This window comes from Sarcophilus harrisii, chromosome 5, assembly GCF_902635505.1.
Source record: "Sarcophilus harrisii chromosome 5, mSarHar1.11, whole genome shotgun sequence".
In the NCBI taxonomy this organism is placed as follows: domain Eukaryota; kingdom Metazoa; phylum Chordata; class Mammalia; order Dasyuromorphia; family Dasyuridae; genus Sarcophilus; species Sarcophilus harrisii.
In genome coordinates, this window is record NC_045430.1 from 121,519,938 (window position 1) to 121,534,326 (window position 14,389).

At 33.8% G+C, this 14,389-nt stretch overlaps 1 protein-coding gene across 1 annotated transcript in view; it reads right to left on the reverse strand.

Moving 5' to 3' along the window:
* The window catches only part of ITPR2 (inositol 1,4,5-trisphosphate receptor type 2), a 503,649-nt gene that overhangs the window by 319,528 nt on the left and 169,732 nt on the right, over positions 1 to 14,389 (reverse strand). Inside the window, exons 11-13 of the mRNA XM_031938487.1 lie at positions 2,907 to 3,058; positions 1,472 to 1,571; positions 579 to 739 (exon numbers count right to left, since the gene is read on the reverse strand). Of these exons, the coding sequence (XP_031794347.1) occupies positions 579 to 739; positions 1,472 to 1,571; positions 2,907 to 3,058 (413 nt within the window). The remainder of the gene's footprint in view (positions 1 to 578; positions 740 to 1,471; positions 1,572 to 2,906; positions 3,059 to 14,389) is intronic.

A 14,389-nucleotide genomic window follows, 5' to 3' on the forward strand; every position in this document is an offset into this window, starting at 1 on the left:
AATTTAGTACAAAATGTGAAAAGTATTTCATATGACATTTCATTTTAATTTGTTGAAAGTACTCAAAGAAAAATCATGGGGTTTTTTTTGTTTCCACACAGAGACAGATATGATGTCATTGAACCTAACCTTAATTCTCTCTTAATCATTTCACTTGAGATTTCTATAAGAGTTGATAACTGACTATCAGTTATTTAGAGGTCAAGTCAAGAAGCATTTGTTAGGTACCTACTACATTCCAGGCAATGTGCTAAATGCTGGGCATATCAAGAAAAACAAAAAAAATTCTGCTCTCAAGGAGCTCACAGTCTAATGGGGAGGTATGTAATATGTACAAATAAGAGCTACACAGGAAAAATTAGGGATAATCTCAGAGGAAAGGCATTAGCATTAAGGAAGATGAGGAGAGACTTCTTGCAGAATATGTGATATTACCTGAGACATGAAGAAACTACAGAATCCAAGAAGCCATGATGAGAAAAGAAAGAGTTCAAGGGATGAGGAATGGAAAAAAGCCAATGAAAAGCCAGAGTCTGGAGATGGAGTGTTATGATATAGTTTGTAAAAGACTCACTGACCTTCTTTCATTCTGAGTTATTGCTCCATTCTCCATTTTTTTAACTGTCGATGCTAAGACTTTGTTTGCATCATTGGCAAAATCTAAATCCCGAACTTCTGACAGAGGGACTGACACAATGGCAAAAGCTTCCTTATCTTCCTTGGTTTGGCAAGTTCCAATCTGGAAATTTATATTGTCATTGTTAAAGACGGTTTCTTTTAGTTACTTCAATCTTCTCTGAATTAAAGTTCTTTTTTTCAATTATAAAAATCAGTGATAGATAATCCCAGTACAAGTGACTTACATTAAACAGCTCAGGGGGCAGCACCTCTTTTTCCATATCCTGCTCTCCTATCAGTGCAGGATTTAGAACAGTATCCCCTCTCTGTACCCTATTGCTGATTTTCAGTAAGATTCCAGGAGGTGACTTTTCTGGTAGTCAACCATCTATCTGAACCTCAGTTTTCCTCATCAATAAAATGAAACTGATAAACTTCTACTATCTACCTCATGGTATTATGAGGTTTGAATGAGATCATGTATATGCAAGTGATGTAGAAAATGTCAATATAAATGTTAACCATAAACATTATTATTGTTTTCTTCTCCCTTATAAAAAGAGAGCTAAAACTTCAGTTAATTCAGCATATAATTATGTGTATATATATATATATATATATATATATATGCAGGTCCTTTAGGACCAGTGCTGAGAACTTTGGAGAGTTTGAGGACCTACTTTTGGAATAGTAAGTTCATCCATTTCAATCCTTTTAAAAGTGGAAAGGTGCTTAATTTTATATTTGAGTTTCAGTAATCATTAATAATAGTAAAGATGGATTATAATAAACTAACCATCCCTTGATCCAGTTCACCCATAATGAAAATGGAAGACACAACAATATTATTTACCTTCAGCATCACAGGTCTCTCTTCATCAGTGTCTATAGGGATACTGGTACTGGTTACCCATGTATTAGTGCATAAATGTCTCAACCGAACATATGAGTTCCTAAATCAAAACAATATAAAACATCATGTTCAATAAAACTTTCAAATCATTCACATGCCTCAAATAACATAGTTAAACAGTAATGACAAGTAATTTATACTGTGGATATACAAGGCATCCCAAAATTCTTGGAAGCTTTAATAGTTTGGAACTCATTTTAATTGAAACTTGGATTATCCAAAATCTTCAACAACAACAAAATCTTATTATAGGGTAACCTTAAATAAAAGCAGTTTAAAATAAAGATAAAAACTGAATCTGTGATTTCATTGGTATAGGGAACTCTCAGGTAAGAATATTCTACCAATGGTACTTTCTCTGCCACTTAAAATCTTACACTTGCTTAGAACAAAGAGATTTTAAATGATTTGCCCCAGGTCACACATGCAGTACATGTCACTTGAATTCAAGTTTTCCTAGCTTCAAGACTGGCTATCCATCCTCTGTTACTATACCAAACATAGCCATATGATCTCTTCATCTTCAAATACATAGAATAAAAGTAAGTAAGTTAATATAGTGTTGCTGAATTATAATAGCTAATATCAATATATCTCTAAGGTTAAAAAAAATGACCTTCTGAAACTATAACTATTCTCTTAAGAGATCTGCTTGACTAGTAGACATGAATGATTTTTAGTCCACAACCCAACTGATTGGGGAAAAATAGAGAATTCTAACGTATTAAAGGTCCATGAAAAAACTCTCTTTTCTTCCCTATAGAATCATCATTGATCATTAAAAAGGGAACCTCTTTGCAGTTTATAGCTCCTTCTGCCAGTGAGGCTGGTGCTAGAGCTGGGCTTTGAAGGGTATGGGAAGGAGGATGGAGCAAGGGATGATAAGGTTCTATGTGCCAGGGCTGCTACCTGCAGACTAGTCAGATGAGTGGAAGGAGGCTCTCCTTGTTAACCTAATTCATACCTAGAAGGGCATGGGGATTGGAATAAGATGGAATGCTGGCAGGAAGGTAAGCTAGAATCAACAAGTACCTCTGCCCCACAAAACACCATTCTGTTGCTTACAATTAGAAGTATCTCCTTTCCTCCCTCATGGAGGAAGAGTGACCTTGGAAGAGAAGGGGTTTATACAACAATAATGAAGCAATAATTTTAAAGCATTCTTTCTATCCTTCAAATACTAAGTATATCTCAATTCATTTTTAAAGCTAATTAATCTGTTTATATACTATTGTTACTTATAATTACCTTCCTAATTTTAATTCAATAAAACTTATTTAATTTCTTTACTCAGTAGTGCATTGCTTTAAAGAAACCTCTTTATTCTTACACACACACACACACACACACACACACACACACATTTTTTTTTTACCTTGGCACTAAGCAATCAGCTCTCTGAAGAGTAGTAGCATCTAATTCAAAGAGTGATGCAATGTCATTTCCATGTGGTACAGAAACCAAAGTATACATAATCTTCTCCCCTGCTTGGCGTTTCTTCTTTGAAGTAGGAAGGTCACCCTCTCTCTGTTGATAAGGCATAAGGGTTATTTGCTTTTATCAGGCTCCATTATAAACTCTCCAATTAACTTGGAAGGAAACAAGGAATCTGCAGATTAGTTCACATAAGAGTACAAAGGTGCTTATTGCAGAATAATGCTCTCATATCATCCAAAAAAAAAAAAAAATCAGTCCTAAGCCCTGACATACTGCCTTTTTGACAACTGTTATCAATAGTAGTAGATCATAAGCTCCTGAGAGTTAGTTTGATCCAGGTACATCACTAAGGCAACAGTAGTCACAATAATATACTATAGTTGGGGTCACTTCCCTTCCATTAGATATAATTACATAGTAATTTTGATCATTCTGTAGCTTTTTAATATAACTTGGTGGCTATCTTAGGTTTTCAATAAATGAAAGAGCAGGCAGAGGTTTTCAAGAGTTTGCTCCCATCCCCCTAGGACTGGCTATCATCATGATATCCATGATAAAAGGAGGAAGATCAACAACTCTACTTTATTTAGTCCAGGGAAAAAACAAAAATTGGAGGTTTGGGGAGAGAATAAATCAAGTTCTCTAAAATTCTAAAATGGGACATAATCAAAACCATTAGTTTCTTGAAATAGAATTGTATGAGGGAAGCTTGGAGAAAGAAAATGACATCAGAGATAAATGCAAGGGGAAAAAAAGAAAGAAAAGTCAGACATATTTAAAATGAGATCGCACAATTGTCAAAAGTTAAATTCAGGATCATATAAACCTATGCCATCATTTCCTATGTATTCTATAACTGATTAATTAGTACTTGTTTTAACTACCAGAAATTGGACTTAAAGGGTCAAAATTTATAGAATTAAAGATAATATAAAGTAGTAGAAATTTGAAAATAAGAAACATAGTTCTGCCAATAAAGGAGTTTGAAAAGTGTGTTTGCAAGTGACAAACATAAGGAATATCAATCAATCAATCAATCACCAAATAGGTGATTACTATGTTACTATGGTGTATTAATGACTATAACTGTGAAATAATAATAGCTAACATTATATAGCACTTGGAAGTTTTTCAGTATGATTTACAAACAGTAACTAATTTATGCTCACAAGAACTGTGGGAGATAAGTGCCATTATTATGTTAATGAGGGGTTAAACCAGATTGGAAATCAGGTCTTCTTGATTCTAGGTCCCATGGTCTATTCACAGCACCATCTAGATGCCTCCATCTCAACATTTTTAACTGCCTTTTTTTTTTTTTTTTTTTTTTTGGCCAGATGATTTTTGCCTTTCAATTTTAAAGACGATCAATACTTAGAAGAGCAAACTGATAGCCCCACTATGATGTGAACAATAAGAAAAAGTAATGATTCTGTTGGAATACCTATACTCTGCTAAATATCTACAATAACATAATAGTATTTAACTTTTTTGGACAAATTTATTTCACAAAGAAATCAAATGAATTAGGGAATCATCTACCAAATATCCCACTGGCCTAAGCATCATGCTTACTAAGGAGTTTCATTGCCAAATTATTTGTTTCTAATTCACAAATGTGAAAATTGGTGAATATTTACACAGGGAGAACAGTGAGGTTTGCCATTGGTAAAACTTCATATTTTATTCTTGATAGAGTTTTTCATCATAAAGGCAAAAGATTTAAAGTGGTGGTGAATAGCTCCTCTAGCTTCATCTAAATCAAAAGTACTTAACCTAAGATGTATTTTATTTGTGTGTGTGCAAGTATATGTGTGCATATGTATATTGACATATGTGTATATGTGGTATATGTATTTATATCATATATCTATATATATCATATATCTATATAAATGTATATATGTGTAATATTCAAGTAGTTCAATGAAATTGGTTTACTTAGTGTAATTCCTAAGTGTATTCTATTTTATGCACTTAATAACATGACATTGTAAAGGAGTCCACAAGCTTTACCAATATACAAAAGGGATCCATTAGACAAAAAGGATTAAGAACCCTGGATCTAAGTTTTTCTTGCTCCCAGGATTGACTTGTATAGCAATTGGGAGTTTTATGGATGCTAGGGGAATCTTCCCACCCCAGCCCCAGACCACTTCTTGGTAGTTTTGTTGGGCACAATCACTCAGATTGTCTTATCAAAAAACATATGCTGAAAATTGGGAAACCCTAAAATGTGTTAACAGAAACTCCCTAACCCCAAATTAGATGGTTGGTGGATAACAGAAATTATAAACAGTAAAAGAAGCAATCGAAAACAAACAAACAAACAAACAATCCCAAAACAAAAAAATCAGGTTTGGTACAGCCTCAAGACTTCTAGATTTTGCCTACTGCTTGAACAGGTCTTCTATAGCTATGTGAACTAAAACAACTTAACTCTTTTTGGCAAGGAAAAGGCTTATCAGCAGCTACATCCCAGCAAAGGGTAGCAGAGAGTGGCAGATTGCTGAATGGTTAAAAATCATTAGTGAGAGTAGTTCAATGAACAGATTAGATGGCAAGATAGAGAACAAAGAGAGACAGCCAAGCAGCAGAATACTTTTCAATGAACAACACAACACTATCACAGTCAGACTTAAAGTTATCAGTCACCCCAACAATTAATATGTTCTCATCACACACACACACACACACACACACACACACACACACTCCCTACATGTGAGCTTTATCCATTCCTTTTCCCTACGTCACTCATGTTTCCTCTGAATGTATACTTTGTCACTATTGGTGTGGTAACCTGAAAATATACCCCTGTAGGTCTGTGAGGAAATCTTTTCATGTTTCTTTATTCATTATACTGTTTGATTAAATATTGTGTGCTTTGAACAAATATATCCTTTCTCATTAGCTTAGTAAAAGTAAATATACCATTAGCTATGGTTTTAGTGAAGCACAGAGTACCTCAAAACTGGGATAACCTTCTAGAGCTACATGGGTGAGAGAGCTATATTTAGAAAAAGAAAGAAGGAAATCATGCTTTTCTAGATGTGTTTTTCATCAAATAACATTTCCTACTTCATATTATAAAACTTTGCAAAAATGTAGAGGAAAAATATATAGAGACAATAATAATACAGCTATTTAAATTTACACAATGATAACAACAAACGTTATATAGCACTTAAAGATTTGAAAAATACTTAACATATTATCTTATTTGACCCTAACAACAACTCTATAAGGCAAATGCTATTATTATCCTCATTTTACAGTTGAGGAAACTAAGGCAGACAAAGATTAAGTGACTTGGTCAACATCACACAGCTAACAAGTGTCTGAAGCCAAATTTGAACACAGCTTCAGAGGCAGCATTATATCCATTGTACCATTTAACAATATTTGATAATTAATTCATAGGTCATTAGTAATCTTGAACAAAATAGTTGCAACAAAGTGGTGGTGATGGAAATCAGATTGCAATGGAGTGGAATAGTAAGTAGCCAGGAAGTATAGGCTGGAAGCATATATCTACATTTTCAAATAGTTAAAGAATTAAAAGCAGTGTTTAAACCTTTTTTCAAGAAAAAAGAAAGAATGTGATACATTAACTTGAGAAGGTAGTGGGGCAGCCAAGTGACACAATGGATGGAACATCAGGCCTGAAGTCAGGAAAATCTGAGTTCAAAAAAAAGCCACAGACACATGCTAGCTGTATGACCTTCATAAGTCACTTCATCTCTGTCTTCCTCATTCTCTTCATCTGTAAATTGGGAATAATACTTTCCAGGGTTGTTATGAGCATCAAATGAGATAATAATTGTAAAGCTTTTTTCACAATGCCTGGGACATAGTTAACAGTAGAATATAAATATTAACTATTATCATTATCATCACTTCTGTGTTCTTCTTGTTTAAAGATAGAAGATATTCAAGCATATTTGTCATCCAAGAGGTGACAGGTGGAAGGTGAAAAGCAGGGAGAAGTGAAATATGAAACAAATAAACAAAAATAGCCTGAGTAGAAGGCTTTCCTAGAATTCACTTGCACTTTATCGCCCCACCTTTTCTTCTTTTTCTTTAGTTGACGTGTCCCTCTCTTCTCTCTTATCTATGTCATCTATTCTTTTCCATACCTCTTTTTTCTATCCTGTACTCTCAAACCCGCTTATGTCTCTTTGTGTTCTTTCCCTTAAGAAGGAAAGAGAGAAATAGGCCACATCTGATCATTTAGAAGTCTATCGCTCAAAATTCAAATCAGTCCTGCTTGCTGGTATGTCAGACCAATTAATACAAGTACAGTACCACTGCAATTTTGTTTCTTTTTTAAACTTAAAATGATAAATTTTATTTTTTGAAATAACAGAAATTTATGGGAAAAAGAAAAAGGGGAAATCAGTTCTTTGTACCAAATATGCCTAGTGGAACAAAACATAATGTACATATCTTTGAATTTGATTATATGTGTATGTTCTTACATACATACATACATATTTAATATATGTATATGTACATGTGTGTACATACATGTACCTACACATATAGATATCATTCACTATCATAAAATCAATCACCTCTCTCTGTGATGAATAATACATTTCTCATTAGTCTCCTGGAATTATGAATGCTCATAATCGCAGTTTTGTTTTTTTTATTCTTGTTGTTTTCATAATGTTTTTATTGTATAAATTATTCTCTGGGTTCTGCTCATTTCATTAGTCACTAATTTATTCCCTTAGCCAGAATCTCCCTTTGGTAATGAAGAAATTCAGAGGGAGTCATAGAAACTATTCCCAAAACTTGATAAGTAGCCCAGTTGTTTACCATCAAATTCAAAAATTGATTCTTATGAAAGAAGTTCATCACCTAATTTTGAGACAGAAGTGACAGCCAAGCTAACCAAAATTAATGAACTAGAGCATGAAAATGCTTAAAAGAGGCTATACTCATCTGACTCGCTGAAGGGAGACATGAGCTCATAGTCATGAACTTTCTCTAAGTCAGGCAAGACTGAGAAAAGACTCACAACTATAATCTCAGTATATTGCATCTATCTGAGACGTAAATAAAGTTAAGAATTGACCTGCTGGCCTTGAGGACTGAACAGAATATTTATGGAAAAGTCAAAACTCTTTTCCTGGGAGACAAAACTGTACTTTATGAATAATTGCAGATGTTATCTATGTGTTATGAATAGGGGATATATAAAAGACCGAGTGCCCTCTCAAATAACCTCATTAGTCTCTAATCTTAAAGTATGATTAGTACTGCTTCATTCCTTTTAATGAATGAATCTGGAAGGCTCTGGATTTGGATATAGAAGGCTTTTAGGTTTTCAAAGTTTACTTCACTCCTAAGGAGCGAAATCTTTAAGTATTCTCAAGCAACGCTTGGTAGTGGAATAAGATATAAAGCATTTTGCCTAGTGCTAGGGTTACAAAGACAAGAAGAAAACTTCAAGAAACTTACAATCTATGCCCACCAGTTTATACCACACAGAGAGAGCAAGACTATAAAAACTGGACCTCTGATTGCAGTTGGGGAGAAAGGCATTAGTAGGGGAAGTTGGAGGGTACCCTCTTCGTTTTATAATTTAAATAATGCCTAACATTCAAGGTTTTCAAAAATATGGCACCTTCCTTTGTTCATGCTGCACCCTAAAATTGATATGGCCTCTTTCACTTTCCTCCCCCTCTCCATTCACTGAATTATTATTCAGCCTTTTAAAGACTATTTCAAAAACCGATCCCTACATGAAGCTGTTTCTAGCACTAAAAACTTTTCTTCTCTGACAGGTCTCTGTTTTACAACTTTCTGATTCATTTTCTTTTCCAAGACAAGATGCATTGGTAAAGACCCTGATGCTGAGAAAGTTTAAAGGCCAAAGGAAAAGACTGGGAATGGCAGAGAATGAGATAGCAAAGAACATGAGTTGTGTGGACAGATTTCAGAAGATGGTGAAGCAGAGAAGGACAAGGCATGTGGTGGTCCAGGAGGTCCCCAAGAGGTGGGAAGAACTGAACAACAAACCACTTACCATGTTATAATGTGTATAAAAGTTACCTCTATTTTCTCATTCTTCTACAAAATAGTAAACTCCATAAGGGCCATAATTCCATCAACTTTCATCTCCAGGTACTCCTTTAGCTCCTAATTCAGTGCCTCCTAACTCCATTCCTATAGGACCCTTCTTTTACTGCTAAGTTTTTTCTGCAACTGCCATTTTGGGGAAGAGCCTACACCAGTCATCTTTCATTCTCTGGACTTCAACCTCAACCTTCAGGTGTCCCCTAACTCCAAACCTTCCCATTGGGGCTTTCTTTCCAGCATTTCTTTAATAAATATTTGTTGACTGCCTATCAATAAGTTTGATGTAGCCTGATCTAAGAAAGTCCCTTCCCCTCAGAATCACATAAAATATACAATGAACACCATAAAAGACCCAGAAATCTAAGGAACTCAACCAGCTCCTATTGGTATCTTTCTTGATACCTTCACTCATGACCTGAATAGAATTCAAAAGATGATTAGTATATATTTTTTACCTTAGGCTGTCCATATGAAAAGGACCCCAGGTCCTTTTGACTACCAGAATAGAAAATAGAGTTAATGCTACCCTCTGTGGCCACTCAGAGCCAGTCTGTCATTCTCGGCAGGGCTGGTTTCCTCAAACAACCACAAAGACCTAGAACTTGCCTGGCTAATAAAACTGATTAGCATATGTATCCTTTTTATTTTTGTGTACTACAATTATTTGCATAATCATGAAAACTTAACAATAGGACATGGAGTTATCTATTCCTTGAGATGCAGTGAAACAATTCAAAGGGCATCATATGGTGAATGAATAAATGAAATCATACCATGTAAAAGTTGAATCTTACTGGCTAACTACCTCTTCCTTTATCTGAATCCCATTTCCTACTCGTTCTCCTCTTCACACAAGGGAAATCAACTACGAGATGACCCCAAGAACAAAGGAAGCTGTTACAACAAGATGCTGATGTTAAAACAATTTTCCTTCAAAAGCTTTGGGATCTCTGTCACAAATTGTGCTGTGTCTACATTATTTTGTTTACATTTCATTAAATGAGAATTATATAGTACTATGTGTAATTATGATGGTAGAGTTGATTATGGAAAGAAAAAAAAAGAAAAAGTATAACCTTCTAGAGGCATATATAATCAAGGAAATTAGTACCTGGAAAACTGCAATAACAGAAAAATTCTATTGACATCATTTAAATGAAAATAAAATGGAGTAGAAATGTAATGCTTTTAAAACTAGGAAAAAGAGCCTTCAATATGATGTAAATTATTTCAAATATAGCCAAAAATTTCACTAATTTGTATTAACTATATATTATCTATCAGAATTCATGGAAATCTCAATTACTGCATTTTTAAATAACTGTAATTTTGTTACTATAATGTATATAGAATATGATGATTTTCATCATATAGAATGATGAAAACTCTTTGAGAGAACAGTATGCCTAGTAAAGTCCCTTGGGAACTGGAATCATTTATAATTTGCATATCAATTGCTTATATGTCGATAGTTACTTCCAAATTATATAAGGATACTTGGAAATAATGTTATCTTAAAATATCCTTATAATCCCAATTCCATTATACATTTCCTTAACTAGCTCTTCTTTCATAGGTTTTTTTGTTTTTTTGTTTTTTATTTCACATTATTCTGCTCCATCTGGTGGACATTTCAACTATCCTACTAACTGGTTTCTGAATTTGACATTCTACCTCTCATTTTTGTGCCCAGTGCCTAAAATATAATTTCCCTTATGATAAAGACTAAGCAAGGATGAGATTTAATATCAGCTGGAGTTAAAAATAAAAGAGATAAGCCTAAACTATTGTGTATAACAGAAATGTAGGTAGGACTTTTGTATGGTAACCTATTATAGTGATCAGGGTTTTCATGTAACTCTCTAATGGACTCAACTTCACGGGTTATGAGTTGAAAATCCTATATGAAAAACTTGGCTATCTTTGTTTCTACACATTACAGAAGGGTACCAGGCAAAACAACAGTTACTGTTCCATAATACCTTCACTGTTGACTCACTTGTGAGTCATCGCTTTTTAGCAGAGACATCACATTACAATTCTGCTGTTAGGAGCCAGAGAGACATTTTGTAAGAAACATTGTATGTGTTTTCAGGGCTGATTCAGACCTGTGTGCAGGAGCAGAATAATAATGGGCCAGCATCTGTCTCAGTCACTACAAAGCCTGCTCTGAAGTGCTCTAACTGCTGACTTTATATAAACAAAGATACTGACATTTTAAACAAACTTTTAAGTGAGTTTTTTTTCTCATGCCATCATTTTTTTTAATTGAATGATTATTGTTAAGTATTCCTAATTTAGCTCTCTCCATTACTTCTTCATTGGGACAATTTGGGCATACATGGTTAAATTTTTAACTAAGGAAAATTTTGAATTGGTTTTTGTTTCATCTCATTTATCATCTAATACTTAAAAAGTAAACAATATAGAATGGAATTTTCAATCGTGCTTCTGCATGTCTGCTGTGTGTTTATATATATATATATATATATTATATATATATATATATATATAATATAAATTATCATTAAATTCCTATTTAGATATATACCATGTGAATATACCCCAAAATTGTCAGTTTATACATAAATCTAGTAATATGTAGGGCTTCAAGGAATTAAGGGCTCAATTTGAAAAGATAATAATAATTATTATTATCATTATATAATAACAATAACTAGCTCTTTTAAACTCTGTAAAGTTCTTTACTTTTTTTTTTTTTTTTGCGCTGAGGCAATTGGGGTTAAGTGACTTACCCAGGGTCACACAACTAGAAAGTGTTAAGTGTCTGAGGCTAGATTTGAATTCAGGTTTTCCTGACTTCAGGGCTGGTGCTCTATCTATCCACTGTGTCACCTAGCTGCCCCCAAAGTTCTTTACTTATATCACATTTTATCCTCACAAAAACCCTGGAAGGGGTTATTTTTCCCATTTTACTAATGATGAAACTGAAGCAGGCAGTGTTTCAGTGACCTGCTTAGGATCATACAGTTGTGTCTGAGGCTAAATTTGAATTCAAGTCTCCTGTCTCTAGGTCCAGTATTCTATCCAATGTGCAATTGAGCAACTTCATTTTGAAAGGGTAGAGGCTTTCTAGAAGGAAATAATGAGTTTCAGGTTCCTAGCTGTGCTTGACATTGTTCCAATGCTTATAGAGTCCCTGTGAATACTATACATTTGTGAATTGGAAACAATAGACTTCTTTGCAACATAAATATACCAATTTGGAGTTAACAGGAGTTCTGACATATAGTGCTACATTTTTGCTGCATTACACATTAACCTTTGAATTTTCAAAGATGGAAGGAATATCTTTGATCAAAGTTTCAGATTTACAGAAAGCCTTAACTGGGTTTTGGAGGGACAGCAGAGGAGAAATTACATAAGAAAATATCTGCATATTCACAATGAACCCATTGTTACTGGAAACCAAGATTTATATATTCTCAGTTAGGAAATGTATTCATGTTTCTCTGACTAGAGGAAAAAGAAAACATTAATGCTCCATTGCTTCTTTTTCACCAGACAATTATTAGTAGGTGGCAAATGCTCTATAAAATGAAAGTTCATAATGTTACTCTCATAGTTTCCCATTCCAAAAGCTGCTTACATTTAAGTTAGAGTTTTTTAAGGGAAAGAAATCGGCAGTACCCAGCCGTGCCTTTGTCTGTGATGAGAGCCAGAAGGGAGTAATGGCAGCATTCTAAACTCCAGTAACAAGAGCATATTCAACACTTTGTATATCTCTGAACTACTGGCATGTTGCCATAGATATCTCCTTCCCCTGTACTTTTCTTTCTCAGATCTTAAAAGTCGGTGACAAGAATACAAATATATACAATAACTACAAAAAATAAAAAGAGAAAGAACATCAAAAATAAAAGCTGACCCCTATATAATTATAATGACCAATCCTGACTCCAAAGAAAGTGCATGATAATGTAGCTTCCAACCTTCTTTGCAGAGTAGAGGTAATACAGATGTGTGATTGTCCATTAATACAAATTATAAGATATCCATTAAATCCTGAGCTCCCTGAGAGCACTTTTTTGGCTCTTTTTTGTGTCACCAGGACTTAGCACAGTGCCTAGCATATAGTAGGTGCTTGATTAATGTTTATTGATTGAGTATAATGCTGCATACACTTTGAAACTTGATTAGCATATTATCTGGCACATAGTAAATGCTTAATAATGGCTTATTGACTGATTAATTAACATCCTACTTAGTTTTGCTGAATTGTTGGGGGGGGGAGTTCCTCACTTGAAAAAAGCTCCCATTTATAAAGGATGACTTTATAATAGCAGAGCAGAAAAATATTAACAATTAAAGGCGGTATATTTTTTTAAATAAGTTTTCTGTGATTTCATTTTATCCTCAGAAATGTCATAAGTTCAATAGAATGGACCACATCACCCTCTCTTGACAAATAAAAGAAGTGAGAACCAGGGAAGGTTACAGTATGTGACTTTCCTAAAGTGTTTCAAGTTGGTGGCAGTTCTGAGGATAAAATTCAGATATCAAATAACAACTCCCTGCTAACAATAAAAGAGTGATCAGAGTATATTTAAAAATACTAATCATGAATTGCCCACCAAAGACTTATTTATCTTATTCTCTATTTTCCATTTAAACTTCATATTTCATTCCCTTCCAAAAGCAAAATAAAGTAATATCACATATTAAACAAAATGAAAGTGAGATTACCCCCACCAATCTTGAGATTTTTCTTTTAAAAAAATATTTTAATAGTATATTATTTTTCCAATTATAAGTAATGATAGTTTTCAACATTCATTTTTGTAAGATTTTGAGTTCCAATTTTTTTCTCCTTCCTTTCCTTACTTTCCTCCCATATTTACTTATGAATAATGTTGGGAAAGAAAAATCAGAACAAAAGGAGAGAATCATGAGAAAAACAACTAAAAAAATCAACAAGGAAAAAAACATGAAAACAGTATGTTTTGATCCACATTCAGTCTCCATAATTCCTTCTCTGTATGCAGATGGCATTTTCCTTCCAAAGTTGGAATTTTCTTGGATCACTGTACTACTGAGAAGAGATAAGGCTACCATAGTTGATCATCTAAATTTTTTCCAGGCTTTTCTGAAATCAGCCTGTTCATCATTTCTTATATTACATTATTTGTGTCATAGGAAGAATTTGACAGGATTCCTTCTTTGCCTATTTTCCAAATAGTTTATATATTATTGGAATTAAATGTTCTTTAAATGTTTGGTAGAATTCACTTGTGATTTCCCTCTGGTCCTGGAGATTTTTTCTTAGGGACTTCATTGATGGTTAATTCAATTTCTTTTTTTCTAAAA